This window comes from Nicotiana sylvestris, chromosome 3 (genome assembly GCF_000393655.2).
Source record: "Nicotiana sylvestris chromosome 3, ASM39365v2, whole genome shotgun sequence".
NCBI classification, from domain to species: domain Eukaryota; kingdom Viridiplantae; phylum Streptophyta; class Magnoliopsida; order Solanales; family Solanaceae; genus Nicotiana; species Nicotiana sylvestris.
Window position 1 is genome coordinate 192,376,550 of NC_091059.1, and position 24,265 is coordinate 192,400,814.

The 24,265-nt window shown below is 37.4% G+C and overlaps 3 protein-coding genes across 3 annotated transcripts; 2 read left to right on the plus strand and 1 right to left on the minus strand.

Moving 5' to 3' along the window:
- Positions 1 to 694: 694 nt before the first annotated feature.
- On the plus strand, positions 695 to 11,820 carry LOC104238521 (uncharacterized). Its single transcript, XM_009792896.2, has 12 exons — positions 695 to 1,289; positions 2,559 to 2,785; positions 4,321 to 4,388; positions 5,806 to 5,880; positions 6,049 to 6,398; positions 6,605 to 6,673; positions 6,783 to 6,871; positions 7,795 to 9,870; positions 10,269 to 10,346; positions 10,489 to 10,600; positions 11,027 to 11,077; positions 11,213 to 11,820. The coding sequence occupies exons 1-12, from the start codon at positions 909 to 911 to the stop codon at positions 11,264 to 11,266; spliced, it is 3,630 nt and encodes a 1,209-aa protein (XP_009791198.1). The 5' UTR covers positions 695 to 908; the 3' UTR covers positions 11,267 to 11,820.
- A 1,500-nt stretch (positions 11,821 to 13,320) lies between these two features.
- Positions 13,321 to 18,847, plus strand: LOC104238522 (small ribosomal subunit protein uS8mz-like). The gene is made up of 3 exons (XM_009792897.2): positions 13,321 to 13,545; positions 13,722 to 13,882; positions 18,462 to 18,847. Exons 1-3 carry the CDS (start codon positions 13,416 to 13,418, stop codon positions 18,558 to 18,560), a joined length of 390 nt encoding a protein of 129 aa, XP_009791199.1. The 5' UTR covers positions 13,321 to 13,415; the 3' UTR covers positions 18,561 to 18,847.
- Positions 18,848 to 22,875: 4,028 nt separating this feature from the next.
- On the minus strand, positions 22,876 to 23,868 carry LOC104238523 (ESCRT-related protein CHMP1B). The gene has a single exon (XM_009792898.2). It carries the CDS (start codon positions 23,686 to 23,688, stop codon positions 23,077 to 23,079), a length of 612 nt encoding a protein of 203 aa, XP_009791200.1. The 5' UTR covers positions 23,689 to 23,868; the 3' UTR covers positions 22,876 to 23,076.
- Between the last annotated feature and the right edge of the window lie 397 nt (positions 23,869 to 24,265).

Below are 24,265 nucleotides of genomic sequence, written 5' to 3' on the forward strand. Positions count from 1 at the left end.
AACATGCTAGTGGGAACAGTCCAAGACCTGAGATATACAGAATGCTACTAGCGACTGCTGTTTACCATGTGTGGATGGAAAGAAATTATAGAGTATTTCAAAGCAAGCAGTTGAGTATTGAGGTATTGACAAGACAGATAGTTCAAGAAATCCATTTTAGAGGTTCAATGAAGGTGAAGATTGTAAAGCGGCTGGAGAGCTTAAACTACTACCCAACCTAATTATTTTGGTATTGAGATGATCTTTTTGCTATTTTAGTTTCTAAGCTTAGACGGAAGGCTAAGACTTGATGTCCAACATTCAAGGTTTGTATTTTGTACATAACTCTAATTTGGGTAATAAAAATCTAACTAATTACCAAAAAAATATATATTGAGGGTTAAATTTGAATAATATTTTTATAGAATTTCGACAAGTAGAATCAATCAATTTCAGGCCAGTACTTTCAATAGCAAAATAAATAAAAGCAATTTACAAAAGATAAATATTCGACCAATCCAAAATTATAACGAAAAGCAAATTATATAATTTTATATTAATATGTGGACAAATTTGCACCTTTTTCCTTGTAAAAAACACCAATCGAGAGAAGAGAGTGCATTTTATACCAATTTTACGTTTAAATTTCACTAGCCTCCTCAGTTTCCTTCCATAGTCTTTACCTATCAATGATTAAAAAAAAAAATTCGAATAATCAGTTTTTTCCCTGTACAGTTCTCAACTTGCACGAGTTATCGATTTTATCTAAAAGTAAAATTAGAGTAAGAATTGTGGGCCCAAATTAAAACTAAAATCCCAAAACCCAAATTTGTGTAATCGTCGTCGGCTCCCCCAAATATCGCTGGTATTCGGTATCTCAAGTTCCGATTCCCCTTTTGTCAATCTATTTTCGCATCATTCCAAACGTAATGTACGGAGGTTCCGGAAAGCTTGGCCGTGGCGGCGGCGGCGGAAGCGGTGGCCGTGGAGGTGGCGTTGGGAAGCGCAACATCCAGTCCACGTTCCAACCGCCGCCTCTCAATAGGTCAACCGCCGCGTCTGGCGGTCGCCTGTCACTGGGCGGCGGTGGAGCTGCCGCACCTCGAAACCGCAACAGCAGCAGCGCGACGGGTCCCACTTCCTCTAATGGAGCGGAGGAGACTTTTAGCCTCGTCACTGGGAACCCTTTGAATTTTGCAATGATAATTCGGCTGGCGCCAGATTTAGTGGAAGAGATCAAGCGAGTAGAAGCTGAAGGTAGTACAGCTAGGATCAAATTTGATACCAATGCCAATAATTCCTCCGGAAATGTGAGTTTTCTTGTTCACTTTTGTTTTACAGATCTGTGTGCAACATATTTATTTGCTATTTGATGGTTTTCCTTTTTGTTTTTAGGTTTTATCTAAGTTGGATTAGTTGAACATATTGTGCTTAACTGGATACTTATAGTGCAGTGGAGAATATGAGAGACTGCTAAAAGCATTTGTTGATTTTCAGTTTAAACTTTGCCATGGGCTGTTATGCTTAAAAACTGACTCTTATGTTACATGAAGATGGAACATAAACACTGTACTGCTGGTGTGCAGCAAAAAAGCTTGTAGCACTTCTAACCTCTAGCGACTGGTGCGAGTCAATATTTACGTCTATTTTCAAGACTTGCAGGTTACCTACTTACCCGTAACAATAAGACTTTGTATCAGGGGCGGAGCTCGTAAGAGGGGAAGGGGTTCAATTACATCCCCTTCATCGAATATTTATATTAGGTAAATAGGTAAAAATTAAATCTTTAGGTTCAAAAGTTGCTTTAACTTACAAGTTTGAATCCCAACTATGACATTCTATTTTTTTTTTGGTAATCCCCTTATGGCTTCGCCACTTCGGTTCATAGGTTACCTTTCGTTTGAAAGCTATGCACTTACCAAATGTATCACTCCAACCTTGTTTGCCTGTTTTCTTTATTAGATTTCCTCTGTAACAGAATAGGAAAATGAAGAAACAGAATACCCTATTTTTGGGCAATATGATTTAAAGGCCTTTGAAATGGGGAGATGTGCTTCTTAAGGTGTCCATTTCAAGCTATTTACTCCATGATGCTTCCAGTGTTTTTGTTATCTATCCTTCTAAATTGTGATTATGTATTTGTTCTTTAAAAACTCAAACCGAGGAGCCATTCTTGTGAGAAGCAAGGGATGTCGTGAACGGTGGAAGGTCACAGAGAATTGGCCTATTCATAGAGTGATCCTATGATAAGACTGGCAGTTACATTTTAGTGGTTGTGTTTCGTAGATATTATACTACACTGCCATAATTATATATCCTGACTTGCATCTGAAATGCCACTAAACGTCACTTCTGTTTGTTCCTTTTCTAATATACACTTTTGTATTAGTTGCTTTGAGGTGTTTGGTTGTGCTCTTTATTGAATTAATTTATGAGTGCCTCATTAAGAACTTATGACCTCTTTCACTTTTATAAAAGAAAGAACTTCGACATCCTTTGACTTGATCTTGAACTCATGCTTGGCAATAATGTTACTTTAGTTAAGTATAATTGGATGTGATTTGCCCACATTGTATCAGGTCATTAATGTTGGTAGTAAAGACTTCAGATTCACATGGTCGCGGGAACCTGGAGATCTATGTGATATATATGAAGAACGTCGAAGTGGTGAAGATGGAAATGGTTTGCTTGTTGAGTCAGGTGGTGCTTGGCGAAAGTTGAATGTACAGCGCGTTCTGGATGAATCATTTAAAAACCATGTTAAAATGCGGTCAGAAGAAGCTGAGAAGAAACTTAAATCACGCAAGTATGTTTATTGTCAAACTCTTTTGTTTTTTTTTGGATAAGGATTTATTGTCCAACTCTAAAATGACATGAAATGGTTGATCGTTGTAGCTAGATATATTAGATTTCTCTACATGATAGTGCTCAACTTAATGATATGCAAATATATAAATTTTAGTGCTTTTTATTTGTTTGGCAAGCGGGAAGGGTATGATTAAGGGCATAGTGAGGATTGAGTTTTGCAGTTTTAGGATTCAAGGTGGGATGTCTACCACAGCTACCGCTTAATTCTTGTACAATCAAGTTCATATCTAATTATGTGGCTTTCCTGACCCGTTTTCTTGTTTGCTTTAATGTCTATCTGGGTTGATCTGCTCTCTCTCTCTTGGAGTGAGTGTCTAGGCAAGGTCACTTTAAGCTCATTCAGCGATTTCATGGGATAATGGTTTTGTCCACTCATTTTACATGCTCTTTATTCGACTCTGCTGCTCTTTATTCGACCCTATCTAGTTAGGCTGAAGTTCTGTGATACTGTGTTGAGCTAGTGGTACCACTGTTATCGACGTTTAATTGTCTTTAAGATGCAGCAGCTCACTTCCTTAAGTAGAAGACTAATTTAAAGGCTTTTTTTTTTTTTTTGGTTGAGAAGGTAACATATTTGCATATTAAAATATAGACTACACAAAAGCTATGAAGTCACCCATAATTACACTGTGGAATGCAGGAAAAAATAACTCCTAATCCTTTGTCTTCTTACAAGGATTCTAAAACATCAAAAATAGATTCATGATCTTTCAAAAACTTTCCTTTACACCAAAAGTATATAGGAATTAAACACTTCATCTTCATCTTTTGGATGTTACTAGATTTGTCTTCAAAGCATCTATGCTTTGTCCACCATATGCAAGCTGGGAGAATCCTCCATCTCTTGTTTTGTCCACAACATAATTTAAAAGCTTATGGTATCAAAGGAAAAATTATAGGCTTACAAAAATAAGTCTTTCTCTTAAAATATTAAGCATTTTGCAGTTAGAATTTATTTTTGATGAGAGAGAAAGATCCTGTCTCAAATTTTGCTAAATAACTTGCTAATAACTAGTTAACAGAAAAGTATGATTGATAAACCAATTGATGACCACTATAGTTGGAGTAACAACATTCATATCACTAACCCATACTCAGATTTTTCTTTTGTTGAAAGAAATTAGCTTGGGATTGTTGTTGTTGCTCACTTTAAGAGAAAGCCTATGGTTGATCAAATGTACATCTTAGCACCTTGGTACATGATCTAAAGTGTGGTCTAAGCGAGGGCCGAGGTGAATTGCTTAGCCTGTGGTGCACCTAGCTTGAGGGCTTATGTGTGCCTCAAGCAAGTCTTTGGCAATACTGTTTCTGATGATGCAATGCAGAGGAAAAATGTTTTAAGGCTTTTCCGATGCTTTGGAGAAGTTTTGTTCTAGTTAAATAAATAAAAGATTCTCTGTTGTTTGTACCTTAGCTGATATTTGATTTTCTCATTCTGTCTTTTATATTGATATTTTTGCATCTCTAAAACAGAGCCATTGTTTTGGACCATGGCAATCCATCCATGAAGAGTCAGGTGAAGGCAATGGCTGCAGCTGAAGGTACGCATCGTCATGAACATTGAAATTAAGCATTTGATAATCGCTTTTCTGATTTACCTTGGTTAAAGTCAGCTAGATTGCCCTTAAGTTTCACATATGATTCAGTCATTTTCTTGTACATTTTTCGCATCCTCTGATGCCAATGTAATAACATTTTACCTTCTCAAAAAAAAGTCCTGGTAGATTGCTCCTAGTTGATTATTCCTTCTGCATATTGAAAGGATTATAAACTTGATGGTTATTGGAGGTAGAAATGCTTCTGGTGTTCATTTGAGGATAACACTACCTAGTAATGCAAAATCCTCAGAATATTTGATGGGCTGTGTGCATTATCAACTTGAAGGTATACGAGAGAGGGATGCTTCTGATATCCCATTTTGACTTTCTATTTAATGAGCCAAAAGAAAAAAATTTGATGTAATCAACTATGAAGTATCTGGTAGTCATTATGTATATTTGGCTTTACGTGGAATGAAAGGAGTAGGAGATTGATCCATAGTTATGAGAGAGATATTAGTAGTTTATCTTCTCAAAAAAGAGATATTAGTAGTATAAGGAGATCTTTTCTATTTAATGCATTTGTTGGTGTAGGAAAGAATATTTGTGGGATCTGTGGTTAGATCATTGGATTAGCTTGTTCGAGAACCATTGTTGAGTTTGCTTTATATTTATTTTTCACACCAACTTGGTATAATCAATGAATGAAATATTGAGAAAGAAAAAATGAAGATTCTAATAGTGGCATATCGGCTATCATTCTTGGTGTTCAGTGCTCATGCTATCCTAGTATCTTGTGCTACTCGTTATTTGGAGCTATAGCATAAAACTTCTTTTTGATGTATGTGTTTGGTTTACATGGATTCAGATACTGTTATTGTGTGGTAACGAGATAGGTAACTACAAAGTTACGGAGTCTTGGGAAACTTCTATTGCTATCCAATATCAACTTTATCCAATATAGGTATCTCTCATTTCTGGGCTGTTAAAGAAGGTCGAGAATAGCAATATTACTAAAACCAATTTTCATAACATTTTGTGGCAGCAAATCTACTGGCAATGAGAAAAAAGAACCTTATTGCATCTGTTAAAGGTGGAAAGGATAAATTGTAGTACCTTATCAAACAACAGCTTAAACGCAATAGCTAACACAACAGTGAAACGGTGGCTTATAAGAAGAATCAATTTTAGTAACCTATGAAACAGCAGTCGTTTAAACGCTATAGTTAAGCAGATGATGTGTAAGCTTGATCTTCAGGATGATGATGTGTAAGCTTGATCTTCTGTAGTGTCTCTTTTGTTTATTGAACATATACTATGGAGAACATTAGTTTTCTCTAGATGAATGATCTATAATGATGGTATATGTTTAATTTCTGATATTGCAGTTTGATGTAAATCTAACTCTTTGTCTCTTCAGCCAATCCATGGAGGATGGGTTTCAAGCAAAAGAAAGAGCCTCCTTTCAAAAAGCGAAAGGCAGAACCACCTCCAGGTAATTTGGGAGCTGAAGTTTAGAGGTTTCTTATTAGATGTTTTCTGCTAGTAGTCCAGTCAGTTTATTTCATGTCCAGGTGTTGGAAAGGAGGGATGTCTTGAATATAATTTCACTGTTTTGATGGTGTTATGTTTCCTATCTTTCATTGAACTTTATGAATTGCAGGGGGGGCTTACGGATCTGCTTACAAATCTGGCTCCTCTGCAACAACTCATTCAAAGGGAAAGCCTTCTGCTTCACCTTTGTCTTCTCCCCCTGAACTATCTGGTGCTCCAGCATCTCCATTTGACAATGCCAATCTTTTGAAGGGCCATATTGCTGTGGATGATGTGATACCAGCTCAAACCATGACTAAGGCTACTAGCTCTGACAAAGAAATTCCTAGCAAGGTGACCACAAGTTCTTCACATGATAAAGTAGGGCGTAAAAGGCATGCAGGCTCTACGCCTACCGACCTGCGTAGCATGTTGATTTCTCTACTTATGGAGAACCAGTCCAAGGGGATGAGTCTTAAGGTAAGCATGTGAACTAAATTGTACCTTTGTTAATTTAGCATTGTGTTGTAGGAGGTAGAGTGTAAGTTTAAAGCAAAGAAGTCCATTTTCCTTTGGTTGTTTTTTTTTTGGTTGACATGGAGTACTTGTTAAAAATTCTTAAGTACATCTCTTTACTGCATCAGCTTCTTGTTTTTTTTCCGCTTAAAATATCTTCTGGGTTTTAGGCACTGGAGAAAGCTGTTGGAGACACATTCCCGAACTCAGCCAAGCAAATTGAGCCCATTATAAAAAAGGTAAATGGTAGATGAAATTGCTGTAGTTCTGCTGAAAGAAGAAAAGATAAGTGAATAATATTCTTACCACAATAGTTGTAATATTTTACACATGCATTTCTGGTGGTAGATTGCTATATATCAAGCTCCAGGAAGATACTTCTTGAAACCAGGAGTGGATATAGAAAGCTTCCCGAAACCTGCCCCTGAAAGTGGAAGGTACAAAAAATTTTCGGGCTCTTTGTTCTTTTGTTTTGTCTCTTCTATTTGAAATTAAAATAGTATCTGTCAGAGACAAAGTTGATCTGCATTCAGCACGTCTGGTTAAACTGAAGTCTCGGTAAGTGTACCTGTAGGAGCACGGGAACTTTCTACCAGAGATAAACTTGGAAGATGTTTGTGAAAATGATATTAAACAAAAAGACCTTGGCATTTTACATCCATTTTGAGCTAAAACAATCAAGGAACATATGCATTTTTTTGACGTTACAAAGGTTAAAATGTGCTCATTAATTTTGCCCTTCTTTTGGGATGCTAATTTATATGTTTTGACACTAACGTACAAGGATCATATCTGTATGTATTTGTTTTTGGCCAAATTCCTTGGAGGGTGGAGAGGTGGGAAGATTATTTTCTGATCGAGAGATTATTTTCATTTCCTATTCATGTTTCATTTGATGATCCTCTGTATTGTGGTCATGAACTATTTTCCTTGAGAGCAGAACACCTCCTTCCACAGTAAAAAGATCCACGCACGTATGATCTTTTCCACAGTAAAAAGATCTTTCTTCATTAAAAAGAAAATTCATGCATCTATGCACACACAGTCGGACATTGGTCAGGATGTATTTTCTTATGGTTTTGGTTTGTAACCCAATCGCTTTTGCTTTAGTCAGTTGATTGTGCTCTTTAATATGTTTCCAGTATCACCTTTTTGATTATTATAGGTATGGCAGACATCAATTTAACTTCTCGTTCTAACATATCTCTTTTATCTTAGTGCTGCTGAGGACCAGACTACTAGCTCTACTATGCCTTTGATAGGAAAATCATTCTTCTGAAAAGATATATTCTTTGATTGAAATGCTTGATTCCATGTTAATTGAAAGTCCCCTTACCCTGATGTTTTCTGCTCTTAACAGTTCTCCTGAAGATCATTGTCAGCCATTATCTGCCCCCGATAAATTTGACCAGCTACCTGCTCCAGAACCGGTCTTACCTTTAAAAACTGATAGCAGTGAATTGGAAGAGGGGGCAGTGAGCGATTCTAAACCTCAAGAAGCATATGATGCCATGGAAAAAATTGATATCCTCCATCATTCACCTGATCGAAGTGTAGGGCTGGCTAATAGCTCTAGCTCTAGCTCTAGTGATAGTGAAAGTGAGAGCAGCGACAGTGGAAGCGATAGTGGAAGTCAGAGTAGAAGCAGAAGCCCAAGTAAAAGTGTAGCCAGTGGGAGTAGCAGTGACAGTGAAAGTGATGCTTCTTCTAATAGTAAGGAGGCATCTGATGAGGATGTTGATATCATGAGCGATGATGACAAAGAGACAAATCATGAACCGCGAGCTTCTGAACAGGTTCAATGCGGAACTTTGGATTTTGAGCCAGGTCAATTTAAGGTAGGTGAGAGGGACGATCTTAATGTTACGGATATTGTGGAAATTGAGAAGGACTTGCCTCACGGCGACCAAGTAGCTCAAATGGCTGTTATTCCTGGCTCAGGTCCTATGAGAGATAATGAAAAACCTGTAGAAGAAGTCAGACCTTTATCGTCTGATAGGCATGAGGATAAACAAAGTCAGGTCCAAATGGGTGAGCTTCATCATGAAGCACAAATTGTTAGTTACCAAAAACATCATAGTGAAATTGGAAGTGTCGACAAGGATAGCTTCAAGCATGAGCCATCTGGGGGTAGGAAAAGTAAATCTAAACGAGTGCGTGATGAAAAACGTTTAGTTGATAAAGCAGACAAGAATAAGAGAGTAAAAACTCAGAATGTTATTCAGCATCAAAGTTCTGGTCATAGGAACTCTAATTTTGTAGAGAGTTCACACTTATCTCCTGATAAGCCTTCAGAAGGGCCTTATAAGGGCCTTAATATGCAGCAGATGGATAGAACTTCCAGGAAGTCTGCTTCTGAACTTTTGCAGCCAGACCGGAGATCTGTTGATTTCACTGCAAGGGGCAAAGCTCCTACTGGTTCTGAGAGGCCAATAAAACAAGGTGAAAGCTCAGGGCATACCACTAAGTACACTGAAAGAAGCCTTCAAATGAATGAAGGGCTCCCCTCACAGAGAGACAAGGTTAGTAGAGAGTCACAAGATGAATACGACTTTGTTAGTGATAAAAGGGAAAGAAAAATTCCAAAAGATGGTGTTGGGGACCAGCAAAGAACATCAGTCGATTTGAACCTCAGTAAGTATGACAGCCCGCTGCCACGAAATTCTCCAAAGGATAATATGTGTAATACAGGGAAATCATCTTTCATGAATGGACGTGGGCACATGCTTCAAAGAGAGCTTTCAGACCTGGAGTTAGGAGAACTTCGGGAGCCTCCGCCACAGGAAACAGCTGGGTTAAACAAGCAGTTTGAGAGGAAAAGTTCTTTTAAAGGAGAGAATAGACCAACAAGTTCAGATTATTGGAATTTTGAGTCAACTAAAGGAAGAACTACAGAGAAGAATGTAGCAGAGTTTAGAAGATCATCTCCTCTCCAGTCAAGCGCTGTGCCTTCTGGGGCTCCAAATGGCTTTTCTAAGAGGAGGACCCCTGAACGTCATGCTGAAGATTTTACAAGACCTCACCAAAAGGTTTCACAACCTCAGCCTCAACAACCCCATCCTAGAATTAATCAGAATGATATTGGTTCCCAATATAATCAACCAGTGGAAGTGCATAATGGTCGGCAAATTGAAGTAGAAGGGAGATTAGGAACTGGTCAGGAGGTCCATGGAGACGCTCGCAAAAAAAATTCTGCTGGTGCACGAGAACAACATGACCTAAAACATGGTGTACTTCCAGCATCTGCCAAGGAGAACAAAGGGCAAAAGTCCAGTTTGGCTGCTGAGGTAAATGATAGGCATAAGGATGCTTCTTTACTGGTGAGCTCTGAAGGTCATCAAAGGATGGGAGAGTCTTCTCCTGATGAGATGAGTTCGTACTCCAAGTATGAAAAGGAGGAAGCAGAGCTGAAGGGACCAATAGAGAATTTTGCCCAGTAAGTATTTCTGCATTTACTTTAGTAGTGGAGACACCACTTTGGAGCTTGTTGAAACATGCAGGCATACTCTCAGATTCAATTGATACATAAAAGAGAGTACACAAATGTGGTTTTCAAGTGATATGCTTCAAGTCGTTTTCATTGTTGAAATTTTTTATTTCTTGAAACCTTTTACTGAAAAAAGAGAGTACACGTGTAGGGTCAAGTAGTAAATGTGTTGGATAATTGAGGTCGTTTTCATTGTTGAGACCTTTGTTCTCTAAACCATTAAGTATTAAAAACGAGTAGAGCCTGTTGTGTTGAAGTTATTAATGCCTTTTGTACTTCCTATTATCTTTTTGGCTGGAAATCTTTATTTTTGATGCTTCTCATATATCAGTTTATCCATGTTTCAGGTATGAAGAATATGTGCAGGAGTATAGGGAAAAATATGATAGTTATTGCTCCATAAACAAAACATTGGAGTCTTACAGGTTTGTTGCACGAATAGATTTATGCTTATTTCTCAAAGTTTAATGGAGATTATTTCTTGTCAACTTTTTTAACCAACACCTTTTGCAAACAGTTTATTTTCAGTTTTAGTTAGTCTAACAATTATTGGGATAAACTCTTTAGGAATGAGTTCATGACACTCGGCAAGGAGCTTGAGGTATCTAGAGGAAGGGACAAGCAAAGATTCTATGACATGTTGGGACAGTTAAAAGATTCGTATCGTAAATGTGGATCAGTAAGTTTCCTCCTCTCAATATGTTTTGTGGTCATGGATAAGCAGTTGGAGATTATACTCCAACATTTTTAATGTTGATGTCTATTATGTTTCTAGACTAATGGTGATGCCAGCTCTAGTTCTCTAGCTCAAAAAATCTCTCCTGCATTTTTTTCAATGCTTTTGGATGCAAGTATTAAGTGCCTTTCCGCAGGCTATTTCTGGATGACAGATTACCTAATGGCTGAAATAGTTTCAATGCCCTCTGTAGAGACACTTTCTCCATAGTCCTGTTTACTTGGATAACCCTTTACTTTTTCATTTGACTCCTTGAGCTGGTTTATTAGATGTATCTGTTCACTTGCCCATGTGCCTTAGGGTGATATACTATAACTGTACTTTCTCTGTGATGTCTGACTCATTGGTTTTACAATTTAAACAATGCAGAGACATAAAAGACTGAAGAAAATATTTATTGTGCTTCATGAGGAATTGAAGGTACTTATCGGACCATCACTTTTGAACCTTATTGCTTCATTTTCCTATGATCCCTAGTAGTTTTTCTTTTCTCTTTTTTGCCTTAGTATTCTTCTTTTTCTATACAATTTCTGAATGCTTCAACTTGTTGTGCAGCATTTGAAGCAGATGATCAAAGACTTTGCTGTTTCATATGCCAGAGACCGGTAACCAGAAAGATCGACTTCTAACTCATTTTTGGCCTGTTAGGGAACCCGGAGTGCTCGGGGATTATCTCCTCTATAATATGCGGTGGTTAACTCGTTTGGTGGAGGGGCCAGCAGAAAGTGCTCTGTCCCATTTGTAGATGAAATGAATGATGGTGACACCACAAGAGTTGACAGAAAATGTGAAGATACATTTGGAGCAACGCAAATGTAAATAGAAATGTAGAGTGCCTTATTTTTTTTCCTTTTTCAATTCTTTAGCGGGGCTTGTGTCCCAGTACATTTTTGTGTATATTATTTATGGAAGTTTTAGTGTGCCTGATACGTACAATAATGACTCCTGATTCTAGGAATCGCCCTAAGGGCTAATTTTCCATAATGTTGTCATCATAGTAGGCTCCTATAAAGTGGAGAACTACCAGACGTTTTGGTTTCTTAAAAGTTTTGTTCGCCATTTGTAGTCGCAATGAAACACGTAGTTTGTAATATTATGTACATGTTTCAGTAAACAGATTAGAATTATTATGCTTTACAATTTCAACAATTTCTTTTTTAAAAGTATTATCTTGCTTTTCTTTATTACAAGAAAAATGTTACAAGTGTTAAATTATGAATAAATGCTCAACTTAAAAAAAATAACGCAATAACGGAATATCCTATGTATTTACCACTGCTCATATCTTCTTTTTATCTTTCCAAATTGAATTTTTTTCAATATACATATTTTATAATTGAATTTAAAATACAAATAAAATTTTATTTACGAATAAAGATGTAATTAATGATTGAAATCCCCTTAAATGCTATTTTCATTGAAAAGGAAAAAGAAAAGAAGCCGGCAAGATTGAAAAACCAATTGGGGGGGGGGGGGTTGGAGGGGAGTAGAATCTACAAAAAGGCCTTCGCTGGAAAATTACACTATATAGCCGCTCCCAAAATAATAGTGAAAAGAAATATATATATATATATATATATATATATATATATATATATATATATATATATATATATATTCTATAGGTTATATACAAAAAGTATACAAATTTTTTACACTTTTTCGGGACATTTGCATCTATACCCGCTTTTTGTGTCACGTTTTAACTTGTGTCTGCTTTGCAAAAAAAATTGCAACCGTACCTGCTTTTTCGCATAACTTTAGCATACGGGGCTGAAGTAGCAAAGGCAATCACGCAAAACTTCAGCATTCTAGTAGCCGGGCATGAAGTTCAGCTATAGAGCTGAAGTTTTTGTTTTGTAACTGGCGAACTTCAGCTCTAGAGATGAAGTTTTTGTTTTGTAACTGACGAACTTCAGCTCTAGAGCTAAAGTTTTTATTTGTAACTGGCAGTTTTTGTTTTGTAACTGGCAAGCAGCCGAAGCTTTTGTTTTGTAACTAGCGAACTTCAGCTATTTCACACCTTTTCTCTGTTCCTTGATCACGTGCAGCTGATGAGATGTTATGGTTGAAATTTTCTTGAATTTTGGCTTCGGGCATTAGATGGCAACATTTTCTTAGTTTCTTCCAGTTCTAATAACTTCTCTTCCAATAAAAATTTAGTATCATTAAGCTTCATATGGACTCGTAACCTCAGCCATTCAAATCATTTTCCTCTATTATTCCGTTTCTTTCCTCAATCGATTGATCTCTGCTCTATCCAACGATATATGATTGGCAAGTTCTTCGCAGACTCGTTCCAATGCTTTTCTCCCTTTTCTCTCTTCAGACAACTCTCTTGCAAACATCCCATGAACTAAAGTTCCATAGCAGCACCAACATCAGCAGAAGAAAGAAGAAGGAGAAGAAAACGAAGGAGGAGAAGAGGAAGAGAAAGGGGCTGAAGTTATTTAAAAATTGGGTACAAATTAAAAATTTTTAAAAAATGGGCATAGGTTAAATGACGCGACCAAATAGGGCGCCATGCGTGCAATTTTTACACTTTTTCTCGGCTACCAAATAAAATTTGGAGAATCAGCTGTCCAGTGGGTTCTTTTCTTAGCCCATTCTGCATCACGGCCCAATCAAAATACATAGTATCTCTCGGGTCATACCGATGAAAATGGCCGAAGCAGGTTGTGGGCAAGGGTTTTAGGTTGAAGGGCGAGATTGGAAGTGGAACATTTACAGTTGGCGGAGAAGAAACAGTAAAGTGAAAATGGGGAGGAGAATATTGAATGACGCATTGAGGACAATCGTGAATGCAGAAAAGAGAGGCTTTGCTTCTGCTGAGCTCAAACCCGTCTCCAATGTTATTTCTAATTTCCTCCAAATCATGAAATATCGAGGTATTTAATTAGCGATTCTCTTTCACACTTGTAGTTTTGAGCTCTAAAACATTCAATAAGTTTTGGTAGTAAATTCCCTTTTGTGATGCTTCCTCCAATTTGAGAGAAATCAAATGACTTTAGGATGTTAGAATTCACGGGGCTGCTTATATTTAATTTATAGCTACTTTTTTCAGGTTATATTAAGGACTTTCAAGTACATGATCCTCATAGAGTTGGTAAGATAACTGTTCAACTGCTTGGAAGGGTCAATGATTGTCGAGCTCTCACCTATAGACAGGATATCAAGGCTGCAAGCATTGAGCAATATAAAACACGCGCCCTACCAACTCGTCAGGTTTGTGGTTTCCCCTTTATTAAGGCTCTTTTTTGTTCATGCTATTGAGCTCTCATCAGTTATAAGAAAGCCATCAAACATGAGCTGATTCGCTGTTCGTTGAGTTTTGAGTTGCACTATTGAAGGCTTTGCTTTGTATAATGTAATTCCTATTTTATATCATTTCTCTGTTGATTGCTTTGTTCGCCAAATGCTAATCTGTTCTCCTTCTCTGCTTGAATATGTTAGGTCTTGGGCCATTCTCTCCATTTCTGAGCATTTCCTACATTTTGTTTATGTTTTATTGCTTACATTTCTTTCTCCTTAAATCACTTTATCAGTAAAATCATTTTGCTCTAAACTTTCTCCCATTTCAAATTTATCCTATTGGGTGTTTGTGTTATCACATTTTTGAAAACTAAATGTACAAATGGGTCACAGTGGTAAGCTTTTTGCTACTTGAGAATGCTTCTTGCTATTGCTAGAGGTGTTTTAAGATAGTTCGTATTATACATTGAAAGTGAAGAAGAGCATAGCCAACAATCCCAATTGAAGCCACAATGTTGTAAAAGATGATCCACATCCTCATCATTTGCACAAAACTAACAATTATACATCTCATCCTCAACTTTTCAGCTGTTAAGATTACTCAATCTCACCTACAAAAAAAATGCAACGCTTTTAGGAGCTTTAATTTTCCATATGGGTGATCGGATAAGTCTTGAATGGCCTCCACTGAACATAAAATTTCTAGGGAACTTCACCAAAAGGCTCGAAGGGGATCCTTTCCATATCATCTTATCTGCTTTCAATATTGCGTAAAGTTGTAAAGTTGTGATAAAATATTTCTGCCTCATCAAGTTCCGAAACCTTGAACACTTCTTCTGAAGTATACTTCCATGATGGCTGTCTTGCCTGGACAAGAGTATACTCATCTTGAGTTGCGAGAGTAGCTTCCCTAACTAGCAAGTATTGTAGTGACAGCTTGCAGTGAATCTTATTATGCTCTTTATAAACATTTTAGGTATGGTATTCATGTAATATGTAGATCTATATCATACACTACCAACCTTGAACCCTTAACCTAGTAGTTTGGAGAGAACTCCTCAACCACTATGAACAAGGATGGCTGGTCATATACTATAATTTCTCATCTTGATCATAGTTTAAGGTGCAATTAAAGAAGGTTGTACACTTTGATGTTTTATTTTAGGCGAAATACATAAACGGCCCCTTTAAGTTGTCCTTAACGATCAACCAAACACCTTAACTGACAACTTTACCATTTTTACACTTCAAGTGGCTATTAGGTGTACCTTGTAAACATCCGAGTCCGGCAAGCCATATACGTGAAGTACACTCGCTAATGACATGTCAAATGAACCAATTAAAGAATGACACATGTAAATTATAATTAAAAATTGCACAAATATAATTAACCAAACTCAAATAAATTTAAAGAAACCAAAAACATTTTTTTACTGTTACTGCCGCCCCCCTCCCCTTCCCCCCCCCCCCCAAAAAAAAAAAAAAAAAAAAACCTCTCACGTTAATTTCCTAGCAACTTTCAGCAAAATTTGGATGAGATACACATTATATCACCAAAAAGGATGGGATTGTGATCAGTAATCTAGAGGCCAAATGGTTTTAGTCTTTTAGAGGAGCTTGAGTTTCAATGAAGTATTTTTCGTTCATCTCATGCGTTTTACAGGATAATCAGATCTGGACATCATGTGTTGTACGTTGCCATTTAAGGAAACCTTGGAGGTCTTCTTCTCTGAAAAAATGGAGTAAGACCCAAAACAAAAGGCAACACTACAAAATACATCTGTCTCACCGGAAAAAAGGCCATAGCTTTTAGAGCACCCATCTCTCAATTTCTTTCATTTTTAACTAACTGAAACTCCACCTTAATACCTTGAAAGAGACCACTAAAAACAGTCATCCTGGCATCCATTTTTCTCCGGCGAACAAAACCTACGAAGTCGAAGACCCAGCAGCTGTAGCGATGAGTGGAAATTATCAAAAATGGGATTGAATTTTTGTGGGTGGTAAGTGAAATTGTTACAGTGTAGTCAGTAGTGGCTATTATTAATTATTACTTCCTTCGTTTCATATTAGATGAGGTACTTTCCTTTTTCGTCTGTTCCAAAACAAATGACACATTTCTAAATATGGAAATAATTCAACTTTAAACTCTTCATTTTACCCATTTACCGTTAATGAGAAGCTTTTATAGCCACACAAATGTCATGACCCCACAAACTTTTTACCACCTAAGCTTTTAAGACCACAAGTTTCAAAAGTCTTCTTCTTTTTTCTTAAACTCCGTGCCGAGTCAAACTACCTTATCTCATATAAGACGGAGGGAGTATTACTTTAAGATTGAAGAAGAGGAGGTGAATTAATGGTAGAAGGTGGAGGTGCTACTGTTGCCATATTTAGGGCAGGTAAATTTGGTGGTGAAGATGAAATATTTTGGGAAGAAAGTGAAATTAATGTGTGGAAAATAAAAAATATAGTGGGACCCACATAAAAATTATGGTGATCCACATAAAAAGTTAAATTTAAAAAAAAGGAAAAAAACTTAATTTTGAGGGATTCACGCACTTAGAACTGAATATAAGGCACAAACTTTGCCATGTCAACATGAAGGGTTCACGAGGTCATACTTAATAGCCACTTGAAGTGTTAAATTGGTAAAGTGGTCAGTTGAGGTGTCTGACTAATCGTTGAGGACAACTTAAAGGGGTTGTTTATGTATTTCGCCTTTATTTTAATATGTACTAAGTACAAATGTAAATCTACGCTCTGTAGGTGCTTACACCATTTAGCTCTTCAATCAAACTGCTCTTGGTTCTTGCTCCCTAATTGTAAGTGGAAATCTAATGCTTCCATATTTCTATTAAAGCTGCCCTGGTAGGAGGGGCGGGGGATTAAATGTCTAATTTATATGGTAAATTCTCATTACGTGAAAGATGCTAGAACTTTGCAGTTACAGGTAGATATAATACATATTCATAATTTCTTGTGGATGAGTTGTTTCCATATTCCTATAGAAAGCTGCCCTGGGGAAGGGGCGGGGAATAGTTGTCATAGTTGTTTAAGGAACTCTCATTACCCGAAGGAAACTAATAAGTATGCAGTTTCATGTATTCATGAAATGCACATATATAATTTCTCGTGACTGAAAAGTTTTCAATAAACGTGAACTTCTGAGATCTGGAGAAGAGTCGACCCACTTACCTTCATATATCTATCAATCACGTGCTACAAATAGTTGCAGTCGAACTAAGGTGGTATTGCAAAACCTGTTTTATCATGCAGTTCTTTTGCATATGGTATATCGAGGCAGGACTGGGCCAATGTATGTCTCTGCTGCACTTGCTTTAGAACCAATTTGTCCAACCAACAGATCAAACTACTACATCTTCCAGGCATTTACTCCCACTCGTTCTTTCCCAGTTTCTGAACATACCATCATCTGCACTCTCCAAACCAGCTACTACTGTATATCTATCCATTTACCACACTCCTAGTTACTTCTCAGCTGCTGCTCTTTCTTGAGTTTCTGCTGTGTGAAAAGAATATCCACAATTGTTGTCATTTCTCTCCCTTCAGGAAGGGGAGCCTCGGCGTAACTGGTAAAGTTGCTGCCATGTGACCAGGAGGTCACGGGTTCGAGCTATGAAAACAGCCTCTTGCAGAAATGTAGGGTAAGGATGCGTATGATAGACCCTTATAGCGGGAGCTTAGTGCACCGGGCTGCCTTTTTGTTGTCATTTGTTTCCCTTCAGGCTAATCTCTTTATTATCTTTTCCATCCAAATATAACCATTTTCAACCAATTTTTCTGTCTTCAGAAACTGACATTTCCCCTATCATTTTCTGTCCAAAAAGAACCATTTTGAGCCATCTTACTATCTTGGGACAGTGAAGCAGAGGAAGTATCTTTGACCAGAAAAAGCTCTCACTTAGACGTGCCATCTGGGTTTGCTACACCATTGTCCAATATTATAATATCCACAATAGTTTTCTATCAAACATCTTTGAGAACATTTCGAAGTGTTCAAATTTGCATTGTGAAAACATATCTTTAAGCTGCATGTTGTGTTGCGAGTGCGGGAGCCAAATTTGAGTTGCATGTGCATAGATTATGTTTACAGTTCTTTTCTTAGCATAGGCTACGTTTTTAGTTCTTCTTTGTCTTCTTTCCATTTTTCTTGTCCGTCAACATTATTTTATTTGAAGATAAGGAAAGAACACGATTTGATAAATCATCCATTACTGCCTTGCTTACATCCATCATTGATCTTTGAAGTTCACTAGACACATGTAAACCTTTTTAATCCCCGTTAATCTGTTATCCTATATGCCTTTTAGTGTGGTTTTGCTTTATCCTAATTATTAAAACCTTAAATGCTTAAGTTTTTCTTTCTTTTTTCTTTTTGTATATTTAACCTTCAGAGAAATGATCAGGATTCATTTGCTCTACAATCCATTTTTTTTTTTTTTTTCACCAGCTTCTCTAGCTCATGACCAAGAACTTATTAATGATTTTTATTTCCTATTGAGGGAATTGATTTCTTCCCTTCATGCAGTGGGGATATGTTGTAATTACAACACCAAATGGAGTTTTGGATCACGAAGAAGCTCAGCGGCAAAATGTGGGTGGACAAGTTATTGGCTACTTCTATTGAACACGTTAAAACATGGCTCAAAGTTGCCAAGAGTATTGTTTTACTGTCATCTGTTTTGTACATTGTGGCTTGTTGCTAGCAAGGAGGATTCATACAATCAAGCAGCTTTCCTTTCCCGACGCCCTAGATGAAAGTGAATTTTCCTTTAATAGGGAATAAAACATTAGAATTCCTGTTAAATTTCTTTCTTTGAATCGTACTAAGCAGCAGATGCTCTATTTAGCTGTACTTATGAGCTTTCGATGACATTTGGGTTGAGACTTTCGAGTCAAAAGGTTTCTTGGTGATCGGACTTTCTCCTAGGCAGTGATTGGCAAAATAGTTAAAAGAAAACAGTTAACCACCCATATTATCCACTAAAAAATGGGTTAGATAATGAACTTTTTAAAAATGAATAAAATATAAATAAGAAACATATTATCCAATGGATAACTAATGAATTTAACTTTTACATTTATAACTAATGAATAATCATATTCAAGAAGTCATGGATAATATGGTTACTCATATTATCTGACAGTAACCTGTTTTTTTATCCATATTAAATATGGGACGGGTCGGATAATTTATCTGTTTTTATAACCTGTTTTAGGACCGAACCATATCCACCCCGCCCCCGCCCCTTTGCTAACCGAACCATATCCACCCCGCCCCCGCCCCTTTGCTACTCCTAGTCTTGGGTGTAGTGTGTTGGATTTTAATCTGTAGAAGAGAGCGGGCGTGATTTCCACATCTCGCCCATGAGACAAAAGTCCCCCTCACTTTTTTTCTAGTTCTGCAACACGAATTTACTCGAGGATAAACAAAGCAACGTAAGCCTCCACTTCACACAGTACTATGGTTTTAGTTTCCTAGTATGAGATCTAATAAATAACTTACAACGTAAATTGGAATGCAAGATTAACAAACCCTACTAATCGATAAAATATTCAAAACTAAATATAGCCTTTCTGTGTCTACACTGTCACAGCCAATCCTGACTATACCAAATGTTTGCAGTGTTTCGCTCCGTTTCTTTATCCAGTCATTAAGCAGAATAGCATGATACTAACATTCTTTCTCAAACATAAAGATTTCTTACTGAAGTTAAGTGAGCAGGGGAAAAACATGAACAGTGGAAAGCATAGGATCTCTCCGCAAAGACAGCCTTCCACCAGTTATTATTATCAGTTATCAGCTACTCTTTTACATGATATCCAGACTACGGTAATGCTCTTCTCTGCCTTACATGTGCAAACTCTACTAGTAAATTAACTAGATGAACTGTAAAAGAACATTTATGCAATCCTCCAATTAAGACTGACGAAAAACAGTAACCGCTGTAGAATGTAAGTCAATAGGAAATGAATTTATTATCGAGTTAGTCAGAAGTTTCTCCCACTCTAGCTTCCCAAATAAAAATTTATGTATGCAGTATGTTACCCGCTTCCTCTTATACAATTCAAACCCAATTAAGTAGAACAGTCAACTCACTAGAAGTCTAGAACAATGAAGAGATATCAGATTGTTGTGTAACTTACCTGGATCTTTTGACACTAATAGACTAGCAAAGAAAACCTCCATAAGGCCCATCTCCCCTCATTCCAGGTTTAACACTATAAAGTTGCCATCAATATCATATGGCAAAAACTATTACGTCCGAGTCATGCACTACATACAAATGTTTCTAAAGCTATGATAAACTAAGGGAAACTGTTGCTGACTGTTTCCAAGATGAAATCAGTCCATCTAAACTTCTGAATTCAGCACGGACCACCAACCCATGAACATAATAGTTGGATCCATGACAGGAGAAAATCATTTTATAACATTCAATATCCATAATGCTTATGCTTCATCTATTCCTTTAGCATCATAGCCTCATGCATGATAGATGCTTCATGTCATTGAACAGGAAATTCTAAACGTCCACATGGAAACAAAAACAAAAAACTCTATGAAAAATTAAACATATTTAAAAATTAGCTTTGCTCGACAACCTCAAGCATATTAAACTATGCAAAAGTTAGCTAGGCACAATAAACCTTTTTGTTTTGGTTGCTCAACATGAAATCAGTCCAAATTAGTGGTGCAAGGACAAACCCTACCCATGGAACACTAGACTCCACCCAGTACATATGGCTCTAGCGGTCTTCCCTAACCCCCCTGAATCAGTAGTCCATATGGCTCTATAATCTCCTAATTATAAAGATTTCAAGAGTGGCATACACCATGGATTGAGTTCACATCAACAGCCCCTATTTTTGTCAGAGAACTATTCGAAGTGGATACAAACAAATGTGCAAATACTACAGTAATTAGCTACAACAGATTGCCATAAAAATATACACGAAATCATTTCTCTTGCAACGTGCACATAAAATGCACACTGACAAGTAGAACTTCTAACCATCTCCAAGCCTTTCTCACTCTACAATGTTATGTCTAACTGCATCAAAAGTACCACCGTTTGACTTCTTTGCTTCGTACCTGCTGCAGTCTATGCAGAATTACATGAAAACACTTTTCTATCTTAACACTGAAACATAATTTTATTACAGAAGTTTAGCATAAACCAGGAGCCTGAAAGGAAAGCATCTCCACCAGCAACTATTATCACTTAAAAGCTATCTGCCTGGATGATACCATGGACCTAGTTACACATTGAAACAAACTACAAATGCTCTTCCTCCTCTTCCCTCACACACACACACATTCTAACTAGTAAAATTAACAAAAATTGATCTGCAAAAGATCAATCAAGCTAAAGAACGACCAAGCAAGGTCATCTGTAAAACATACGCAACTAGGAAATGAAGTTATTAGCCCTAATTTTTCCCACTTCACACTTCCTATTAAAAAGATGCATTTATGCAATAGAACATCCACTTCTCTTTGTTAAGTGCCTTAACTGATAAGGCGGAAAATAACAAAACTGCAAAGGTATATCTAATTTGTTACAGTGAGAATAATATAATACAGTATGACCACTAGAAGCCTAGAACTACAAGAGCATATCAAATTGGTGTGTGGCTGTAGTTAACCAGGAATTTCAGCGGCGTACAAACTTGTGAAGACAATATCCATAAGCACCACCCCCTCCTCCCCCCCCCTCGCAAAAAAAAAACAAAAACACACACCACACGCAAATCTGCAACTCACCGATGCAAAATTTTAAAATTTTGTCAATATGTCAAGCTGCAAAACTATGACATCTGAGTCATGCATACTCACAAATGCTTTCACAGCTATGCAAACTAAACTTATGCAACAAAAAGGTAGATGGCTACTAAGACTGCAGATTCTTACAACAATAATGGTTCCTCTAGCCGGAAAAAATGGCGTCAATCCATTTGATCCGCTTGGTTTAGATTATTTCCATAGGCCAATAAGACGGTGTCTAGGATGACAACCAACTATCTTTCCATAGGGATTATCATTTCCAGTCTGGCTCTCGAAGACTCAATATCAGAGGAAGGTTTTTTGCAAATTAGTCCCGCATTAGTATCTGAATGTTGGAAAATATTCTAATATAATAGAGTAATGTTCGAGGCTCACTATCATAGGCGGATATAAAGTCCTATCTTGTAGATACAGATGAAATAGAATTATCTTTCTCTTTGAAATCCAGTAGATGTTGAAGGTGCAGTTGTTAAGACTGCAGATTCTTACCCACAACAATAATTCCTCTAGCAGGGAAAAAAAGAGAGGAGTCAATCCATTTAAAATTTCCCCACTTATGGGATTTCACTGGGTATGTATGTTATTGTTGTTGTAATCCATTTAACTTCAGTATTCAGTTATAACATTCAGTTCCATATTATCCATCATTTGTCTATTCCTTTATCATCATAGAAACATGAATAGCACAAAGTTGAAGTCCACGAACAGGACATTTTGGTATCCAAACCCCCCACAAACTGTCCAGGTGGAAGGAGTGCTAGAAGGATGTTAAAACCAATGAAAGTTGTTTGTAAATTAGCTTGACACGACAAAGATCAAGCTTGTATAGAACACAGCCATTCTTACTCTCCAATGCCCTCCCCCTCCAAAAAGAAACATCACCATATTTAGTTTCTTTTAACTGAGCATGAATTCATTCCAATTTAATTCCTCTGTTTCACAGAGATCAAGTAAACCAACTGGATAGCTTCGCCTTTACATGTAAAACGGTGTCATTTTCCAATACTACGAGGAGTGGTGGAACTAGGAATCCTAAACAGGATATTCATTTGAACCCCCTTCCATACCTCTAGCTCCGCCACTGACTACGAGTTCTGGGCAGCTATATCTACAAGTTTAGCTACAACACTACCAGACAATGAATAAATTACCCTTTACCAACAAGCACTTTAAATTATAGACACGCAAATTCTGTAAACCATTAAGGAGGGCAAAATAACTCCACCAATCACAAGAGAGTTAAATGCACATTAAACTCGTTCTTCTGTAGGAAATAGAGAGAACTGCACATACTATTTCACAATATACCAATTGGGCAGCCTCATTATTAACATAAAACTCAATAATTTCTCAATTACCCACGTGCCTTCAGCTCAGCAAGGCGCCTGGTAAGATCGTCCTCGTCCACTTTCTCGGTGTCCTTTGTAGGAATCGCATGACCAGCTGCTTGCGGAAGCCCAACAGAGACCTCAAGGCCATAGTCATCAGCCACTTGGTGCATAAGGCTGTTAACCTGGTCCTCTGGAGTCGACAGCGACGTACTTCCAGCCATAGAACTCTCCATAAACTCAGCTTGAACTTCCATATTAACGAACTGTTGCTCGAACTTGTCCATCGTCTCGGACATCTTCTGGAGATTACCTGTAGCAAGAGAAGACTCAAGTGATTTTACAATATTTCCCATTGACTTACTAATTGTGGTCATTTTCGCCTGTGTATCGAGTCGAGCCACAACGGCGTCGAGCCGTGAAGATAAACGGAGATAATTCATCTGTTCGCTGCGCTTGCGGATTGCGTTCTCGGCGTAAATTCTAGCGCCGTCCATGTTTCCTTTTTCGATTGCTTTTTTCACCTTAAGCTTCTCGGATTTTTCGTCTTTCTCGCATTTACGAGCTTGGCGTTGAAGGCTTTTTGATGTGAACTTGAGCTCCATGATCTGGTTCATCAATTTCTCTGTGTTTCCCATGGCTCTTAGATCTGGCAATAAACTCTTTCGAATTTGTGAATTATTGATGCAATTTGGTGGTTTTTTCACCTTCGATCGATCACCTTCGTTGAAGTTAGGGTTTGGAAACGGAGATATTTTGCTGGAAATTCCTTGGATACGGTATTTGTATATGCTAGTACTCCCTTACCGAGTAAAGATCATCTACGGTCAGAATCAATTGTAGCGTCGTTTATTTCAATAACCGGCCGTCAGATTAATGAAACACGTAATGGTGGGCCCCAATGGATGAGTCGACCGTTGAACGAGTTTACTTCTTTTTCCTAATTTCCTGAATTGACGTTGGTATTGCTTTTTTTATTTTGATTTTTTTTCGTTTCTAAACTTCGACGCGTTGATTTACGTTCTTCTTAGTCCTTATTTTGTTCCTAAATCCTGGATCCGCCTCTGTCTTCGAAGACGAAGATGAATATTTTTGCGTTCCTTCTATCTCATCTTGTTAGATCTATTTCGTCAAAGTATTAGTTTATATCATCAAAGATTATGGTGAAATAGTAAGTATTCTTTATTCTTAATCAACAATTTCGGATTCAAGTCC